Source organism: Neofelis nebulosa, chromosome 5 (genome assembly GCF_028018385.1).
Source record: "Neofelis nebulosa isolate mNeoNeb1 chromosome 5, mNeoNeb1.pri, whole genome shotgun sequence".
In the NCBI taxonomy this organism is placed as follows: domain Eukaryota; kingdom Metazoa; phylum Chordata; class Mammalia; order Carnivora; family Felidae; genus Neofelis; species Neofelis nebulosa.
In genome coordinates this window covers 1812403-1833615 of record NC_080786.1, presented here as the reverse complement: position 1 = coordinate 1833615, position 21213 = coordinate 1812403, and the positions used below count along the sequence as shown (strand labels likewise).

General features: G+C 44.0%; 1 protein-coding gene across 50 annotated transcripts in view; it reads right to left on the bottom strand.

Annotated features, from left to right (window-relative positions):
• CLASP2 (cytoplasmic linker associated protein 2) overlaps positions 1-21213 on the bottom strand; it is a 183918-nt gene continuing 162705 nt past the window's right edge. For 49 of the 50 annotated variants that reach the window (XM_058729225.1, XM_058729223.1, XM_058729226.1 and 46 more), the window contains 6 exons: positions 17736-17964; positions 10891-11084; positions 10254-10382; positions 5997-6203; positions 4354-4470; positions 1607-1779 (listed from right to left, as the gene is read on the bottom strand). In XM_058729225.1, the coding sequence (XP_058585208.1) occupies positions 1693-1779; positions 4354-4470; positions 5997-6203; positions 10254-10382; positions 10891-11084; positions 17736-17964 (963 nt within the window). In that variant the 3' untranslated portion in view covers positions 1607-1692. The other variant, XM_058729221.1, reaches the window with a different exon arrangement.

The window sequence follows — 21213 nt, the reverse complement described above, 5'->3', positions numbered from 1 at the left end:
TAATGTTATGTACAGTTTTATTGCCAGTATATGCACAACAGTAAGCATAGAACTATAAATACACAATGTAATTAACAGTAGAAAACAAAATTGTTACAGGTAAAGGGGGGGGGGATATAGAGAAACTATTTTCCTGCTGCTAGAACAGAAACAAAGGGAAGAGCCCATGACAAACCATCCATCCAGTACTTTTGTCTTAAACTCTTTACATACATTTCTACATGTTTTTCAGTTAAACAAAGAAAGTACAGATCACTCCGTAACAATAGCAAACTGCTATTTGCCTTTCCAGTCAAATTCACTTCATGTTAGGATTAAAAAAAAAAAAAAAAGTCAAGATGAGAAATCATTAGTGTCCCGGTTCCAAGTGATCTCATTTGCTTTGCACCAAACTGGTGAGTTTTGCAAGTCGGCTGCACAGGAAAAGAACAGGTGTAGCGGAAGGTGATTAAAACAATGTGTTAAAATGTAACAGAAAATCACCCTTGAAGTAGTTTTCCAAAAGACACTGTAGGCAGCAGCTCAGTTAAAAGGATCAGCCCTGAAGAGGTAGAGAATTTGAGTCCATTACAGAGATAATAGCCTTGTGCCACCTTCTCTCTCGTCAGGATCAACGTTTTCAAGTAAGACAATTTCACGGTCAAAGGAAACCAGGTGCCACCATTTAAAGAAAAGGTGCTGGTTGACTCGCGCGTCTCAGTGATTAATAAGTTTGTTTTTTAATGAGAAACAGAAGACGGTCAAGACGCACATGCACTGGATTTTCTTCTCTCTTTCCATTATCAAGTTTATTCATAAGTGAATTTGATATTAATAAATACGAAAAAAGCATCATTCACAACAACGAAAAACAAACCAGAAACCCTGCAAGAAAACCTTCTATTTTAATAAGCATCTAGAAAACAACAGGCAGATGATCTGGTGCAGCTTTCTTAAGGGGCCGCAGGGGGGACACGGTTTTAGGTGAGGCGGCAAGATCGAGAGGCAACACGCGGAATCGGCGTCACAGAACTGGCTGATTCTGTGGCACTCTCTGAGGACGTCACTTTACACTACGGGTCACCCCAAAGAAGTTGCGACTAACGACACGTGTCACCGTCACGTCGACAAGAGTCCAGCTGTGGTTCAAATCAGTCCTGCTTCGTTTCACATCATTTCAGTATTTCTAGCATAGGACGTGATACAGAACGAAACTCCAAGTAGCAATAAAAATAGTATTCTGCATTTGAATAGAGGCAAAAAAATGTTTTAGACTGTTAAACTTTTAAAGCTTTAAGCATTCCTCTTTCACCAGCATTTAAAAAAATGTATACAATCATAACACTGGCAAAGGTTAATGGGAAGACAAGTACAAACATGTGAAATGACGAATTCGATTAAAAATTACTCTGTATCGATCCACTGATGTTAATACTGCTTCTTCTTGATTTGGAATAACTATCATAAAAGCTACATGCAGACTGAGGAGAGCCCTCTGTTACAGAAAATACAAAACGAAACAAAAAACTAAAGCCGGGAAAAGATGGGAGTTCCGAAAGATGCGTTTGAGTACTTCCTCTCGCTGCTGAGGGGTGGTCTGCCCGTCCCGGGTCGGGGCGGCCTGGCCCGCTTCGGTCCGTATTTCCTTTCACTGCTGAGGGGTGGTCTGTCCGTCCCGGGTCGGGGCGGCCTGGCCCGCTTCGGTCCGCGTCACTAACTCTGTCCGGAAACATCAGCAGCGGGGTCAGCTCCCCCAGAACCTGTCTGTGCACGTTTGATGTACAGATTCAGGAGCTTCATCTGCAGATTGAAACCAAAGCGAAGGCGTTTAGCAGGCTGCTCTAAATTACAGGAAGATGCTCACGGAAACAGGTTTTGTGCGTATCGTGAGTCTAAGAAGAGAGGCTTTAGGGGCGCCTGCCTGGCTCCGTCAGTGCGGCATGGGGACCCTCGATCTCAGGGTTGGGAGTTCGAGCCCCACGTTGGGTGTAGAGATTGCTTAAAAATAAAAACTTAAAAAAGTAAATAGAGATTTTAGACTACGTTATGCCCAAGTTATTGTTGATAGTTAAGAATTACCAAAAAGCTTTTCAAGTCTCCATCTGTTTATGACTGAGTGCTCTATTTATGCATTTATTTAAGTAACCTCTGCACCCAACGTGGGGCTTGAACTCACGGCCCCGAGATCAAGAGTGACGTGGTCTACCGACTGAGCCAGCCGGGCACCCCTGATGACTCTTACAATGTGCCTTTTCTGTAACACTAAACCTGCTGTAGTGTTAGCATGTGAAGCTTAAACGTAGAAAAGAAGTCTCATTAGGACAGTCGGGACAAACATTCGAGCACTATGTGCTATAGAGTAAGCTAACGACCTGAGGAAATCAAGACACGAAACATGCCAGTCGTTGTCTAGAGTCACAGAGGCAGGTAAGAAGTGGGCCAGGACAGAAAACCAGGCCCCTGGGTTCCAGGACCCGAGATCTTCAACGACTGTAACACTGCCCTCCAAGAATGTTCTTGATTTGTGTCATTTTGTGGTCTTTACCAGATGAGACCCTATTTTTATCAACTGTTAATCAATGCATATGCAATTTTGTATTCTACTTTTTTTCGTCTGATGTCATTTCCAAATATTTTTTCGGCCTGGCTATAGTCTTCATATGCAACATTACTGGCTGCCTCATATTCTGACAAAGTGCTTAACTTTAACTCTTCCACAGACATCTTTGGTCATCAGGACACAACCTGAGCTTATCACAAAACCTGAGATCGTTTCTCTTTGAAAAGCACTGTGTTGGGGCGCCTGGGTGGCTCAGTCGGTTGAGCGTCCGACTTCGGCTCAGGTCATGATCTCGTGGTCCGTGAGTTCGAGCCCTGCATCGGGCTCTGGGCTGACAGCTCAGAGCCTGGAGCCTGTTTCCGATTCTGTGTCTCCCTCTCTCTCTGACCCTCCCCCGTTCATGCTCTGTCTCTCTCTGTCTCAAAAATAAATAAAAACATTTAAAAAAAAAAAAAAAAAAAAAAAGAAAAGCACTGTGTTGGGGCACCTGGCTGGCTCAGTTGGCAGAGCACGTAGGGCTCTTAATGTCGGGGTGGTGAATGCAAGTCCCATGCCAGGTGTAGAGTTTACTTGAAAAAAAGAAAGAAAGAAGAAAGAAAAAAGAAGACTGTGTTGTTTAAAGTTTGCTTTTGTAACATTAAATCATTGATCCAACGGGTTTTTAGTCTGATGTCCAGGGGCTTCGGGCACTCACTGAATCCCCTGAAACCACGTGTAAAATTTTCTGTATTTATTTACCTTTCTTGGGATGTGGTAGTAATGCCCGAATCTCAAAGCGGGTCTGCGAGTCAGAGAGAGTTAAGAACTACCACCCACCGAGAACGCACGCAGGTATTTACCTGAGCCTTACAGGCATTTTCTCTACTGTTACGGTATTTTAAAACTAAATCTGACGAGAGTAATGACGATCACTAGGGTTCTGGGAAACTCTTAAAATGAGGGTGTCTCCTGCAAACAGCTCATAAGCAACAATCCAACAATCATCACCTCATACAATAAATTTCAATGTTTGACAGTATCAAAAAAAAATGAGGGAAACAAGACTTAAATTAAAAATTTTTTTAAATGTTTTATTTATTTTTGAGAGAGACAGAGACAGAGTGTGAACAGGGAGGGGCAGGGAGAGGGAGACACAGAATCCGGAAAGGGCTCCAGGCTCTGAGCTGTCAACCCGGACGGAGCCCGACGTGGGGCTCGAACTCACGGGACCGCGAGACTGTGACCTGAGCCGAAGTCAGATGCTCAACCAACGGAGCCGCCCGGGCGCCCCAAGACTTACATTTTTTAAAAGTTTATTTATTTAAGTAATCTCTACACCCGACGTGGAGCTTCAACACACAACCTTGAGATCAAGGTCATGTGCTCTACTGACTCAGCCAGCCAGGTGCCCCTAGTTTTTCTTTTAAGTCTTAAGGACAGTAAATACTTGACTATCGGAGTTCATAGGGGAAAATCTAAGAAATATTCCAGGATTCCCCATTTTGGGAGACAGGAAGTAATCCATGAATACACAACCACTATTTATTCTTAAACCGTCCTTGGGGGCTATGATCGGGTGTGGGAGCTGGAAAGGACTCAGCTGACTGGAGGCGTTTCTCTCACGGCCACACACCCTCTACCGAACCGGCGGCTTCCCCCAGCGACCGATGCCAAAGTAGAAACAGTTAACATTCAAACGGTAGGAGGAATGAGTTGGATACTCAAGGCCTGACTTATCCAAAGCCAAATACAAATTTACCCTTAACCCGACAGAGACCTAAATTTTGAAACAGGCACCACTGCCACCACCTGTAGACCAAAGCATCGCCACTTACCTTGCTGCCCGTGAGCTGACTGAGATGTGGTTTTAGTTCGTCACCAATTACCGCGTGAACGGCCACCAGGCAGAAGACACAAGCTTTCCGAACACTGCTCTCCGAGTTATCGTAACCCTAGGGAGGAGAGTCCTCGTTAGCACTCCTGGGTGGCCGGAGAAAGAACCATTCCAGCATGGACAGGCGGGGTGGCTCCAACACGAGATCGCGGGCACACCAAGGACAAGAAGCTTTAAGGACGGAAGCGACTCCTCCAGCTCTCCCTGCGGAAACGCGCCCTCCTCTCCGTCCGCCTCCCCTTCAGCGCCTCCCCTCCACCGTCAGCTTTCCTGATCGGCTCCTACCTTATTTGGCCTGGAAGGCGGTCCCTTTGCCAACCTGCCCTGTAAAGTCTCCGGAGGGACCTTGCTAAAGCACTCAGCCGTAGGGAGCCCAAGAGCGCCTCCCTTCCGAAAAAAACCTGAACTGAAGTAACACTGGGCCTGGCGGTCAGGGCCTGCCTATGATCCAGGCTGAGTTCTAAGCTCAACATCTGTCCCACCCCTACCGTTACCCTAAGTCATTCACCCAACAGAACATGTAGTCAGTAGCCACCGTGTGTATGATACACACACACCACGTACATTCTGTACAAAGAAAGGGATTTGGATCCCATCTTCAAGGACCACACAATTCGGTGAGCAATATTAGACTCAGAACAGAGTCAAAGAGAACACTATAGATGCACAAAGAAATGAATAATTCTCTTCGGGGGGGGTATACGCTCTGTAATTCTGGTCATTAAAATTACATTACAGAATAATAATTTACTGGATGGGAGAGTTAACAATTCATGATGAAGCAAAAAAGCATGCTATAAAATATGATCCCGTTATGAAAATGTTTCTGTGGATGGGTTTGTGTGCATAGAAAAAAACCACATTACATCTATGGCTGTAAATCAGTGTAACCATTTTGGAGAGAAATTTGGCAACACCTAGGAATTCTACTTCTAGATATATACACAGAAGTATAAGAAGATATTATAAAGAAGTTCACTGCAATATTTATATCATTAAAAAAAGGAAACAATCCATATATTCATCAAAAGACGAGTGGATCAACCAATCGTGGGATTCACATACGTGGAACTTACTCAGCCATAAGACAGGAATGAAATTCTAACACATGCTGTAACACAAGCCCCGAAAACATTACGCTAAATGAAACAAGCCGGCCACAATAGGACAGGTACCGTGGGATTCCATTTACATCAAGAACCTAGCAAGCAGAAGAGCCAAAGCAGAAGAGGAGTTACCGGGGGCTAAAGGGCACGGGAACAAGGAATTATTAATTAATGGGCACAGTTTCCATTGGGGACGAGGAAGTCTGTCCTGGACATGGGCAGTCGTGAGGGCTGCACAACAGCATGCACGTATTTAATGCCGATGAATCTCACGCTTAAAAGCGGCTCAATGGTAAGTGTTAGGTTACGTATGTACTTAACACACACACGCACGCAAAGCTGGCCATGGAAAGTCTCTGCTCTGAACGTCCGGGACGGCAGGCAGGCTTGGTTATGCCGCTCGTGCTGCCTAGAGCGTGCCTAAAATAACCACATCCCCGACGTAGTACAGCTTATGCCTCCAAGTTTGGATTCTTACCTGTATCAAGCCTGGCATAATCTCTGGCAAAAGCAGGTTAAGGGTGTCCTTGGACACCCGCTCTATCACTTTTGTTTGCATCTTGATTGCAGCCAGGTTGATCGGGTAATCTGCGGTTTGGATGATGGGGCAAAGCACTTTGATGCACTGCTCGGGGCTGATAGAAGTGGCCAGCACCGATGCGGCTTCCTCAGCAGATCTCACCACCTGAAACAAAGGGGAAATTGGGCCGGGAATAAATTTAAGAACGTTATGCTGCGTCCTGGAAGTACAAACGTCATGAAATACGCAACAGGACAGGATATCTACAATTAAAAGCAACTTTTTAAAATGTTCGTTTATTTTTGGGGAGAAAGGGAAGGAGTGGGGAGGGGCAGAGAGAGAGGGAGACAGAGAATCCGAAGCGGGCTGCGGGCTCCGAGCTGCCCAGAACCCGACACCGGGCTCGAACTCACGAACCGTGAGCTCATGACCTGCGCTGAAGTCGGGACGCCTAACCGACTGAGCCACCCAGGCGCCCCAGCACATCTACAATTTGCTTTGAAAATACTACCTTAAACACGACAAAGTGAGGGTACAGGTAAAACGGGAGTGGCAAACGACAACCTGCTGAAGCCAGAATGGACACATGGGGAGAATGTTTCCTCCAGAATTCTTCCTTCTTTTGTGTTCTTAATGTTGGCCAATGGCGATTTTTACTTTTATTCTTTTTGAGAGACAGAGCAAGTGTGTGTGTGTGTGCGCACAAACGTGGGAGGAAGGGGAGGAGGAGGAGGAGAGGGATGAAGAGAGGGAGGGAGAGACAGAGGAAGAGACGGAGGGAGAGAGAGACAGACAGACAGAGAGAATCTCAAGCAGGATCCGTGCTCTCAGGATGGAGCCCAACACAGGGCTCGAACCCATGAACTGTGAGATCACGACCAGAGCTCAAGTCAAGAGTCGGATGCTCAACCGAACAAGCCACCCAGGCACCCTGGCTAATGCAATTTTTAAGTGCTACTGTAGTCTTGCTGTGCTGGGCAGTGAAGGCTCTATTTACCAAGACCATAATGTGAATGGACCCTCTACAGCAGCCGTGCTGAGATGTTGCTCGTTATCCTATACCCTCAACTCCAGGAGTGTTTGTGTTCTTTTCATCACATTAGTACAAAATAAAATAAAATCTCATTAGTAAGTTATCAAGTTAACATGCTATTCTGTTCATAGTGATTTTCTTTCCTTCTGTACTGGGCCTAGGAGAACAGACACTGACTTTGCAATGAGGAAAAGAAACGGTTGTCCATCTTCATAGAATCTGCAATCTCTAAGATGGTCTTGAGACCATGCAAACATTACTGCTTTGGACTCTACTTTACTCGTTTCTCACTTAGGGTCTCAAGCTGTGAGCGGCACTAAGGAAAGGTACAGCGGCAAATCCAATGGCAGACCCGGGGCTAATTTTAGCTGTATTTATTACCTTAAGAATGTTGATTTTACCTTTTGTAAACATAGGGATTCCGGGTCTTATTTGGGTCAGAGGGTGGATAACTGAACCACAAATAGTCGTTTTTTAAACCTTCAGCAAGATACTATGGATGTTCCACTACTGCTGAATAGCTCAATAAAAAATAATCCGAATAAAAATCCATACAGATTTAAAAGTTATGACTGACTCTCCTACAAGACTCACAGTCATATCATTTGAAACCCAGAGGGTTCCAAGTTCTTCAAATATGTACCAACACTTCTTTTTTTAAGCTATCTCTACACCCAAGGTGGGGCTCGAACCCATGGTCCTATCAAGAGCTGCTTACTCTACTCACTGAACCAGCCAGGTGCCCCAAAGTCCTCACCAACACTTTTGTTTTATTTATTCATTTTGAGAGCGAGAGGGAGGGAGCCTGTGTGCCTGAGTAGCGGAGGGGCAGAGAGAGAGGGGGAGACAGAGAATCCCAAGCAGGCTCTGCACTGTTGGTGTGGAGCCCAACTCAGGCCAAACCCGGGAACCCTGAGATCACGACCTGAGCCGAAAGCAAGAGTTGGATGCTTAACTAACTGAGCCACCCGGGGGCCTCATCTCACCAACACTTCCGATTGTCGTTCTTCCTAGTGTATATATAAAGTGGTATCTCATTGTGGGTTTAGCTGTATTTTCCTAATGAGTACCGATATTGAGCATCTTTTCATGTGCTTATTGGCCATTTGTATATCTTCTTGGGTGAACCGTCTATTCAGGTCCTTCGCCCATTTTTAAATTCAGTTATTTCTTTTCGTTGTTGAGTTGTCAGAGTTCTTTATATATTACCTCATCAGACATAGGATTTGCAAAGATTTTCTATTCTGTGGGCTAAATTTTCCACTTTTTTTATGGTGTCCTTTGAAGCACTAAAGGTTTTTTTTTTTTTTTAAACATTATTCTTTGTGACACTGCTTTATTTATTTTTTGAGTAAACTCTATGCCCAATGTGGGGCTTGAACTCATGACCCTAAAAGAGTCTCACTGACTGTCGCAGCCAGGTGCATCTGAAGCACAAAAGTATTTTATTTTATTCATTTTTAAATGTTTACTTATTTTTGAGAGAGAGACAGAGCATGAGCAGGGGAGGGAGAGAAGAGAGGGAGGGAGACACAGGTTCCGAAGCAGGCTCCAGCTCTGAACTGTCGGCACAGAACCCAACGTGGGACTCCCAACTCACAAGCTGTGAGATCGTGACCTGAGCTCAAGTTGGACACTTAACCGACTGACCCACCCAGGCGCCCTGTTATTTTATTTTTAAAACAATATTTTACTTTTAAGTAATCTCACCACCCAACGTGGGGCTTGAATTTACAAGCCCGAGATCGAAAGTTGCGTGTTCTGCCCACTGAACCAGCCAGGCGCCCCGAAGCACAAAAGTTTTCAATTTTGATAAAGTCCAATTTATGTTCCTGTTGCTGTTGGTTACTTGTGCTCTTGGTGTTATATCTAAGAAACCATTGCTCAGGGGCGCCTGGGTGGCGCAGTCGGTTAAGCGTCCGACTTCAACCAGGTCACGATCTCGCGGTCCGTGAGTTCGAGCCCCGCGTCAGGCTCTGGGTTGATGGCTCGGAGCCTGGAGCCTGTTTCCGATTCGGTGTCTCCCTCTCTCTCTGCCCCTTCCCCGTTCATGCTCTGTCTCTCTCTGTCCCAAAAATAAATAAAAAACGTTGAAAAAAAAAATTAAAAAAAAAAAAAAGAAACCATTGCTCAATCCAAGGTAACGAAGGTTACAATCATGTTTTTTCCTGAAAGTTTAGTTTCAGCTCTTTCATTTAGCTTTGATCTACTTTGTCTCACTGCTGTTTTCTAACTTTTCTTTTTTGATTTCTTTTGCTTATGTCTTGGTTCTACAGAGATATCTAATGCTACTGCTCTGGTGCCTTCTCTTAGAATTGCAGTCTGTACCTGACATTTCCTTTTTTTGTTATGTCTGAGACATAATAAAAATCCTCATGGTTATCTCATCGATGCCACTGTAGGTGGTAGAAATATTGTGACTAAAAAGAGAGGAGACAGGAGAGAGAGACAAACCAAGAAACAGACTCTTAACTCTAGAGAACAAACTGATGGTCCACAGAGGGCAGGTGGGTGGGGGATGGGGGAAATAGGTGATGGGGATTGAGGAGGGCACTTGTGATGAACCTGGGGAGTTGTATGGAAGTGACGAATCACTGTATTGTACCCCTGAAACGAATCCAACTCTGTGTTAACTAACTAGAACTTAAATACAAACTTAAAAAGCACCCCCACCAAATGTTTTTTTATACAACTGTAAATGCATACACAGAGGAGACAGATTTACAGGACTTCCAGGAAAGCTATCCCCATTATTTTATTGAATAAACTTTTAACAGATATCTAGTTCCCAGAGGTGATTTATTACCACTTTAAAATAATGATTCTTATCTTCATTAGTTATCTCAAAAAACCAAATTCTTATCGATAAGTGGAAAGAGAAGGCTGATGATTCTAAGTAGAAAACTACAAGACAAATTACAGAGGAAATGAAATCAGGATTATTTCCTAGAGCTGGGTGTATTAGGGGAAAGTCCATGATATCACCATAATTCACTTAGTAGAAAAAATATGACTGCAACTCCATCAGATGTTACCTGGAACATCGAAGTTAAGTGTTCGTTTGATTGAAATGATTGATACTCTCCAAGGGTACTCTTCAAGCAATGTTTGTATGTTTCATGCAATCACATCAGAGGTACTGAGAATAAAATAGTAACTTAATCGTCAGGTAGTTAACTTACCTCCTTATGAGGGTCTTTATGTGCTTCCAACGTTTTCATGACCGTCAGCTCTGCATAGTTTTTAAATCTGGCTGGTTGATGCCTTAGGATTTCTCTTAAAACCTTTAACGCCAAAGCCCTGATTGTAGGCTAAGAAGAAATATTTTAATGTTTTTAATATTTTGGGTTGTAGACAATCTACTACATTTTCTGTATCTGTATTAAGGATCTTAACGTTGGGGCGGGGATAAGTTGCAGACAACTGTATAAAGCATACGGTATATGGCATAATTAAGTTTTCACATCTCTAGTTGAAAAGTCATGTCATACTTCATATATTTGTAGGAGATCCAGAACCAACAACATTCCATGAAAAAGGAAATTTTACTTCTGAACTGGTTTAAATACGCAAAACAAGTACTCTTCTATAAAAACACTTTCAGCTACCTTTCATTTCTCCCATTGTCAATTGTTCCAAATCCACTGAGTTGTTGGTTTAGAAGACAAAATACTCATAATGAAAATTTCACACGGGAAGAAACAGTAAAAGAGACCGATCTTCTCAATTTCCAAATTTGTGAAGCACTTGATTAGCAGGCAAGGACGGGCAATCCAAGACAGGAAAAACAGGCTATTATTTACATATTCTGCCATTTACCTCTTTATCCCCAAGGGTTTCAAGCAACAGAAGTAATATTGTTTTGAAGTGTTCATCCCAAACGCTGAAAGATTCCTCCTGTGTCAGTTTCATGAGTTCATAGAGGGCAATTTTTCTTTCCTCTACACGTTCATTATGGTTAGACAACTCCTTCAACAACTCTGCAACCAGGTCAGAATGGTCTAGGGAAAGATCTGGCAGGAGGACACAAGATTAATTCTGTAACTCTTGTTAAATATGGGGATGACAACTTTAGTTTTAAGGGAAAAAAAGGACTAATTTTCTTTTCCATTTAGTCATCTTGAACCCATCAGTTTTAGTTGAAAACTTTTTATAATAAAAATTTACATGGAGAAAATATATAATGAACCCCATATACCCATCGCCTAGATTTAATAATTAGCCAGATTTTACCGTTCTTACTTCATCTTCCTCCCTCCCCACATTCTTCCTGAAATATCTCTAGTAAATGGCAGATACATCACTTTATCTTTTATCTTTAAGTACATCAGCATGCACGTCTATGGTGTCACGCCAGGAGGCTCACAATGTTTGATGCCTCCATTTTCAGAGGTACCAATAATGGCCAATAGATTGAAGTGGTGACAACATGGCCCTACCGTTGTAAAGTTCCCCATCAATCTTTTTTTTGAGGGAGCTGGGGTATGGAGAGAGAGAGACAGACACAGAGAGAGAATAAGTGGGGGAGGGGCAGAGAGAATTTTAAGCAGGCTCCACACCCAGCACAGGACCCGAAGCAAGGCTTGATCTCAGGGCTGTGAGACATCATGACCTGAGCTGAAATCAAGAGCTGGATGCTTAACCGACTAAGCCACCCAGGCACCCTAAGAAAGACTATATTTTACTTAAGGGGATTCAGAAACCTGAGGAAAGGAAATAGAGCTGAACCATTAGAACAGATGAGTTCAACGAGAGTAAAACTAACAGATGATCGGGAAGGAAAACGGAGTCAAAATGATGACAACATTCGCTAACTATTAAAAAAAAAAAGTTTGCTCTGACACCTTTCATGGAATTACAATTAGAACACTAACGTCATCATACACAGTGCACAAGATATGATTACTGAACTTAAAAATTTGAGATATGTGAGAAGACCACTCACATATATGAAGATCTATGACCACTAAGGTGAACCAAGTTGGGGTTTTGGAAGATCAAGCGGAAGAACCTCTATAAAGTGCAGAGCAAATCATGAAGAAGAAGAAATCTGAGTTTAAGGATAACATCAACATCTTAACTTGTAGGATGAAAACTGTCCACAGTAACTTCATTTATACAGACCAGCAATGGAACAGCATTGCCAGTTTAACAGGAAATACCAAAGCAGGATAAATGCGTCTCTATAAACCTCATAAAAGTCATTCCTGCAAAGTTCTGTTATCAGACTTGCACAGAGGATTGTTCCAGTAAGAGTGTATTTTATTTCGGCCCAATAAAGGGAAGTCACCAAAAAATGCTTTCCAGGGAATGCAGCTCTTTTCTCTACGAATATAAGCTTTGTAGTTACACTAGGAGATAATCAGAAATGACTACAATGGTCTGGACAGGTGACTGACAGGAAAATCATTTCTGCCAAAGAAAACACATTTGTTACAAAACCGAACTATTTATATCATACAAATGAGATAAGCCTAAAGTCATTAATTCAGATAAAGTGTAACCGACTGTATTTCCTCTTCTGATAGCCAGGCATCAAGGTCATGTGAAAAGATAAGGCTCTGGACCCACCAAACCTGTGCCTCTGATCCTGAGTGCGACAGAGGTACATTCTTAATTACTGTGGAGGCTCAGATTTCTGACGAGTAAAATGGGAAAAGAGCACCGACTTCCTACTGTCACGGGGACCTGGGCTGAACTAATAGTTTTTCTTGTGTCTTTATGATAAATATTGGCCCAATTACAACTCTGATAATACTTCTGTTGCAGTGCTGAAAATATACGGGATATTCTTTTCACTGGCAAACTTTGATAAGAGGATTCCTCACCAGCAGTAATATTCTGATATTTTATGGCCTCTGGTAAACTTTACAAAGGTCATGTGGACATTAGTGAGGTGTTAGTTTTTTGTGACACGTTAATCTTGACAAATTTATCACTCGTGTCTGTAATGTGTAGAGAATCATCTGAATAATAGACATACTAATTAAGTCTCAGAATTTCAAAACAATTTCTTTCTACAGAAATTCTGACTTAAAAAAATAACTACATCCTGCCAAAAGTTATGGATTTCAAAAACCAAAAAAAAAAAAGAGGAGGAATTTTGCAACCAGGCAGACATGAAAGGACAATCCAAAAACCAACGGAGGTCAATACGTTAAAAAGAATGGGTAATGCTAGCAGTGTTCACAAAATAGGCCTTTCTAACAAGGACTTCCCCACCTCAAGTTTAAAAATGAACACAGACAATAAATGAAAATAACTGCAATATGAAGCTTAGAGCAACTACTATTTTGTTTGATGGCTTATCCATTTTCAGAGCGTTTACTCAACGTAAAATGGCTGTCTTAGGTTTCAGAAGTCAATCAAGTGTTATGCTGCGAAGAAATTAATTTTCTCAAGTTCAAAAACATTCCACCCAGTTTAGATTTTGGTTATGTAATTTCCAAACATGTCTTCCTTTAACAAATGGAAAATATACGATCTTTAGTAAAGGAGAAGAGAATTAGACAACGAGTGGATAACCTTGCCAAACTGTCATAATTTTGGCTTTGTGATAATATTAACTCTCTTAACCTGAGCAGTTGGTAAAAACGTAATTCTTCAGCCTCACAAATGAAGAGATTTTTCCATTCGCCAAACTACAGATGACCAGGCCTGGGAACACAGATTTCTGAGCAGCGTAGGCAGGGTCTCCACACCTGACAGTGGTGAACTACGGAATTTCAGGGCTCAGCCAGGGCAAGAAGGGTGTCCACATGGAGTGGTGACCAGGTGTGACCTGTGAGAGCCCAGGGAGAAGGAGAAGGGCACCCATGGCCCCAGGAGTCAGAGCCCAAGGAGGCTGAGCGTACCCAGGTGGAGTGGCGGAGGTGAGGAGTGCAGGAGAAGGAGGAGGGGCAGAGATGGAAAGCTGGCTGCAGACAGGAGGACTGATCCAATAGGTAAATATATTAAAGGTAATGAAAGGCAGGTTGCTCAGTGTCACAAAGGGGGGCTTATCCATATAGAACAGGAGGATACTAGAAATAATCTTACGGCGCTAAATTGAATTGGGAGTTTATGTAAACTCATAGCTCGAGATAGAAATAAATAGGTATACATCAGTGTGTGTATGTGTGCACATGGATAGACATACGTATACATATATTCCCTTAGCTTTGGCCGCTGAGAGGTCTTAGCGGGAGTGATATCCCACTAGCAGTGGCTATACCTAGTGCTCAGACTTTAGCCTTTAAAGACCATTTTCTATTAAATGAAACCGAGGATCGACCCCTGGGGAAATGATTGATTCGAAGACTCAAGCAGGGACAGCACAACATTTTGTCATGCCAGATGCAAGGATGGGGACACTGGCAAGAGAACAGGTCAAATCAAAGGCAATCTGAGCATCAACATAAATAATGATATTACAAATTATAAACGGTTGAGTACAATGCAAACCATGAGTTCATGTAATTATAAATACATAAATGAAACTTTTTAAATGAATACATTTTAACACAGTTTTAAAGTACCACCTTACAAGGCACTTACTAATTATACTTTTTTTTTTTTTTTTCCTTAAACGTTGACTCCTTTTTGAGAGATAGAGAGACAGGGCATGAGCAGGGGAGGGGCAGAGAGCGGGGAGACACAGAATCTGAAGCGGGATTCAGACTCTGAGCTGTCAGCACAGAGCCCGATGCAGGGCTCGAGCCCACGAACTGTGAGATCATGACCTGAGCTGAAGTCGGATGCTTAACCGACTGAGCCACCCAGGCGCCCCAAGCACTTATGAATTATAAAAAGAGTAACTTCACAGTGGAGAGCCGTGGTAAGCACCAACATAATCAGGTGATAAAAGTTTCTATCACCAGGCACTGGGCAAAGTGAAACCATTCATTACCTGAAGAATGGACTTTCACTTCTGGGACACTGATGCCAAGAGCACATGACCTGAATCCAACCACAAGAGAACGTCAGACAAACCCAAAGTGAGGGAAGTGCTAAAATATAAGTGGACTTCACAAGTGCCACGGCCACCGAAGGAGACTACAGAGACATGATGAGATTCGGAAGTGGGTCCTCTGGCTACAAGGTGTTCTCACTGGACAAGTGACAAAACTCAAATGGGGTTTCAGGACAGGCGATTATTAATGCACGAATGATAATCGCCTGATTCTGAGGCGTACCTTGGGGTTATGTGGGAGAGGGTCTGTGTTTAAGGGGAGCACGTCCTCAAGTACTTGAGGTGATGGATCATCGGTCTGAAGCTTACTCTCAAGAGGTCAAGAGAAAGTTCGTTGTGCTGTACCTTCATTTTTTAAACTTTCGATTGCTTTAAAATTAAAAAAAAAATACATAAATTGCAGCTGAGGTAAGAAATGTCAGCGGACCCAGTCTGGTCTGCCAGCTTGTGACGGCTATACCTAAGTAATTTAAGAACAAAGCTGCTAAGCTACAGGTCTCAGTTTACTAGGCTGCTGGAACCACAAAGGGATTAAGGGACAGGCACACGCTACGTCCAATGCATTCCCTCTGGTTCTGTTGCTGCCACAACTAAACCTCAGCAACAGAGCCAGCTAATCGTGACAGATCAAAACACACCAAAATCAATCATTTCGGCAGTTTATAGATTCTTCTGTAATTCAGAGTTAGTTTGGCAAGTTGCCATAATTCTGTCTTTGTGATAACTGAGATATATTAATACTTAAAAAATTTTTTTTAAATGTTTATTTATTTTTGAGAGAGAGACAGAGAGAGAGAGAGAGAGAGAGAGAGAGAGAGAGAGAAAGTGCAAGCAGGGAAGGGGCTGAGAGGGAGACACAGAATCCGAAGCAGGAGCCAGGCTCTGAGCTGTCAGCACAGAGCCCGACGTGGGGCCTGAACTCATGAACTGTGAGATCATGACCTGAGCCAAAGTCTGACGCTTAACAGACTGAGCCACTCAGGTGCCCAAAATTTTTTATATTATTAAAAAAATTTTTTGTTTTAATGTTTGTTTCTTTTTAAGACAGAGAGAGACAGAGTGCAAGCAGGGGAGGGGCAGAGAGAGAGAGAGAGGGGGGAGACACAGAATCTGAAGCAGGCTCCAGGCCTTGAGCTGTCAGTACAGAGCCTCATGTGGGGTTCAAACCTATGAACCACAAGATCATGATGTGAGCCAAAGAAGGACGCTTAACCGACTGAGCCACCCAAGGTGCCCCTAAAAATTTTTTTAAAGTGTTTCTTTTTGAGACAGAGAGAGACAGAGCGTGAGCAGGGGAGGGGCAGAGAGAGAGGGGGAGACAGAATCTGGAGCAGGCTCCAGGCTCTGAGCTGTCAGCTCAGAGCCCGATGTGGGGCTCAAACCCATGAACCGCAAGATCATGACTGGAGCCAAAGTCGGGCGCTTAACCAACTGAGCTGCCCAGGCACCCTGATACATTAAGACTTAACGTGACATATTGGTAAAAACATGATTCGTCAACCTGGTTGGTAATCAAAGAAATAAAAATGAAGATATTTTTCCACTTACCAAATTATAAAAATTAAAAAAAGATTGCTGATCTCTAACTTCTCAATCTTTCTAGTGATTAAGGAAATGCTATCATTGGGATGACCTATTTTATATCCATCACGGTGACAAAATTTTAAAAGGTTTGAATATTCTGTGCTGGTGAAGCAATCAGCACTACACCTCAACTGGCCAAGTATTCTGAGTCACTAATTGGGTAGTAACTCTCAAAACTTCAACTTAGATATCCCTTTATCAAGCAATTCTATCTCTAGAAATCTCTCAGAGTAAGTTACTTACATAGGTGCATAAAAGCTTATGCAGAAACATGTTCACTGACAGCAACACTGGGGGAACAAAGGAAAACCAGAAACTACCCGAGCGTAGTATCATACGAATGTTAAGGGGGGATTTTCAAATTCACCCACATACAGTTATCTATTATTTTACATTACTTGAATCTTCAGTAAAAAATTAATGACTTATATAAATTTGCAGAGAAAAATGTAGTTCCTTCTTACTAAAAATACCTAAGCCATATGCAGTGTTTTGTACTTTGTCTCTGTACATCTTACTCAAACCTAACTGCAAAGTGTGGCTGGAAGGGCAGATAGGTAGTACATATCCATCCTCCTTCAGAAGGGACGCTGAGGAACAGTCAACCAAGTACCAGGCCGGGCAGCAGAGTCAATGTTGGAACTCAGTCCCACGCCCTCGGTCCAAGCCGCTGAAAGTGTTGGGAGTTGGTCCTAAGCTGACTTCAGATTCTAACGGTGACTTTGTCCACACTTGGTCGTGAACGCATCTTATGAGAGTTTATGATTTCACACTTTATTAAAGGGCCCTTACAAAGAACGAGTAGTTCTTCAAAGGTTTTGTCACGCTGGTCTAAAAATTAACGGCTGAACGGCGTCTGGAGGTAAACTAAATTTAAGCCGCAGCGGACTTCACTTGTTTCTGGGCAGTCAGTATGGTTTTCCTGGTTTTCGAGGATGATGTCAGGGTTACCCTGTTTCTCACTCTGGGGCAGAAAACTACCAAACCACCAGAAAGGAGCTCCTGGAAGATGGGGGAACACCTCTCCCTTCCGAAGCTCCTTACTTCTTAGGGAGTTACAGTATTTCTCCTGCTCCACTGATTACCAGCCCCCGAAAGCACAGGTGACCAAACATGACCCACGACCTACCGTCAGGAAACTGGTCGGCGTCGTCGTCAAACATGGCTTCCTTGAGGGCAGACTTATTGAAGGGACTGATGCTATCTGAATAGTTATATGGATTATAGTCTCGCGAGCGTGGGGAGGAATGAGCAGGCATCGACTGGAGCAACGAAGCTTTATTATCAAGGGAGGTTTGGCTTGAGTCGGTAGCATCGCCTCCTGCCCTTGGGTCAGGCATCCCGGGACCGCCACACATCTATTAATGGGAAGGGGAAGGCGCAGAAAATTAACTCACTTTCAAATATCTCTTTGAAATTCTAAAAAAGATGTTTTTCTGTTGCTTCAAAGGAACCAACATGAGAAGTTAAAACTTACATTCAAAATGTCAAAGCTTATCGTAAAGATGTAAAACAGAAACAAAAAAACCTAAACCCGCAGCTGTGAGAGCAAATAAGAACCATAAAAGAATGTCGTTTCCAATGACTCCTGCAGTTCCCTTGCTAAGGGCTTGACCAAACAACACGCAGGCAATTACAGCTCTCTATGCCAGTTAAAGACATAAAAGGACTTTCACTACCAACACGGAACTAAAAGCTGCCAGATTCCATTGTTAAGGTAGTAAATCACACAAGGACAGGATGTCAACAAAGTATAAAAGAATCAAATTTTGGGGTTGCCGGGGTGGCTCAGTTCGTTAAGTGACCGACTCTTCATTTCGGCTCAGGTCACGATCTCACAGCTCCTGAGACTCAGCCCTCCATCAGGCTCCATGCTGGGCATGCAGTCTGCTTAGGATTCTCTCTCTCCCTCCCCCTTCCCTGCTCTCTGTGCCTCTCGCACGTGCACCCTCTCTCTGTGTCTCTCTCTCAAAAAAGAAAAAAAAGGGAGGGGGTTGTCTGGGTGGCTCAGTCAGTTAAGTGTCCCACTTCTGCTCAGGTCATGATCTCACGGTTCATGGCTTCGAGCCCCGTGTCGGGCTCTGTGCTGACCGCTCGGAGCCTGGAGCCTGCTTCGGATTCTGTGTCTCCCTCTCTCTCTCTCTGCCCCTCCCCTGCTTGTTCTGTCTCTCAAAAATGAATAGTAAAACATTAAAAAATGACAAAACACTTTTACCAAAGGCCTCAAGGCTTGTAACTTTTGAAAGGATGCCTGATGGAGTTGGAGCGCATTAACATACTTTTATCATAAAACATCAATACTAACGCTGATTCTAATGCTAGTATGAAACTCATTACTACCACCAGATCACCAACAGCACCGTCTACTCAGCAACTATGTGCTAAGCCATTACTCAGGTGCTTTACTAATATTCTTCAAACATTCGCCGTGCACCTACTGTGTGCCAGGCTTCATTCTTGGCAGTGGGGGTATATTAACGAACAAAAGAGAATGCTGGCCACCTTCACGCAGTCTGCATTCTAGTTGGGGGACAGACAGAACAAAACGTAGTGAATGAGTAGACAGAATGGTGGAAGATGACTCGCGTGCGGGAGGTGGTGCCGTGTTAAAGGGACCGCGAGTGCGGCGGTGGGAGGGAGGCAAGTGCAGGCCAGCTAGGGTGGTCGGAGTAAGCCGTGCGAACCGAGACTTGGAGGAAATCAGCCAGGAAGCAGGTTTAAGACAGAGGGAACGGCCCAGACAAAGGCCCCGAGGCAAGAGCGCGCCCGGGAAGTTCAAGGAACAGCAAGGAAGCCAGTGTGGCTGGAGCGGAGGAAAGCGGTAGGAGACGAGGCCAGAGAAGTGACAGGGAAAAAAAGCCTGTTGTGGAGACGTTGGCTTTTATTCTGGGACGTCCCACAGGGTTGCAAGCGGAGGTGTGCCAAGACACGACAGGGGGTCACCGGCAAAATCAAGGAGGCCGGTTAGGTGCCGATTTTCACAGCCCAGGGGACAGAGGACTGGTGGTAAGGCCGGCTGGAGCCGGAATGGCAGTGACGGAAGTGGACGGAGTTTGGATCTATTTTGAAAACGGGACGACAGAGCGAGCGTGGAGGATGAGAGACAGAGGGGCGGTGAGGACAACTCTCCGGTCCCGGGCTTTTGGCTAAGTGACTACTGCTGCCAACCGCGACGCAGAGGAGCAGCCTCGTGGACGAGACTGCAGGTGCGGCAGGAAGCGGGCTGGAGGCATGTGAGCTCCAGAGGGAAGTTGGGCTGGACAGACTCGTAGCACTTCTGACACTGACCACACCTTTCAGAGTACAATGTCGTCGCCTCATCTTCCTAACGGAAACACTGAGCTTTAGACGTGATAACGTCATCTGACTACTGACTGGGTATCTGCCAGGAAGCGGGAGTCGAAGTTACTTCGGCCAGAATCCTGTTTGAGCTCCCCACCCCGCACCCTGCGATCTCTGAGGAAAAAAAGTCTCAGCAGTGATTCTTACCAAGCCGTTACTGCTTTTGGGGTGGGGAACCTCAAATATGAGTGGTGAGCCGGCTCTGGCCCGATAGGCACGGGGAGAAGAACAACAGCGGGAAGGCAGAGGAGGGAGCCCTTTCGAGATGTGCTGAAGAACTGCCACACTCCCCAATTCTGCCAACGCTGAGAAACCACAGATTCCATAGGAAATGACGGGATGGCTTGTTCTGAGAAAAGTCTAAGCAGCAGCAGCAGCAGGGTAAAAGACAACTACTCTTTTTTTTTTCCTTCCCTCGCCCCAAACAACTACTCTTTGTATGAACAAACTGAGCAGTATTCACCAATGTCAGAAAAATGGGTCATAACATTCTTCACTGGAGCCATACAAACCGATGACACAAGTCTCCACCACTGCACTAAGGGGGAAAGAAAAATCGAAACACATTAGGTCTTACGAGACCCATGTGATCTGGCCCACGTTCCACCCCCAACCCTCTCACAGCGATCCAACAACACTGCCTCTCATCCTGGTTCCCGACTAGGCACAACTTGCTCTCATCTAAATGTCTTTAGACTTGCCACTTCTTCTATGGGATTCTCCTCTCCCAGACCTTGTACGGCTCCATGTAAGTCTCGGTGGAAAAATCACCTAGTGAGAGAGGCCTTCCCTGACCGATTAATCTCAAATAGATTCACTTTGGGGAGCCTGGGTGGCTCAGCTGGTTAAGCGTCCAAGTCCCGATTTCGGCTCAGACCAGGATCTCATGACTGGTGAGATCTGTCCACACGAGGGGCTCTGCGTGGACAGTGCGGAGCCTGGTGGGGATTCTCTTTCTCTCTCTGCTAGTCTGCTTGTGTGTGTTCATGTTCTCTCTCTCTCAAAATAAACAAACGTTAAAAAAACCAGATTCATTTGTGTTCTAACCTAAATCTCAATAGTACTCATCTCTATCAGAAAATTCATAAGGAACTTGAGGGCAGCGACTTTGCCTTGTAAAATCTAAGACCCAGCACGGTGCCCGACGTGTGGCAGATACTCATTGAACGTTTACAGAGTGAGCCCTAAAAACTGACATCTGAAGACGACAGAAAGTTAAAAAAAAAAAAAAACAAAACCCAGCAAAAATCTTAATGAACAAATCT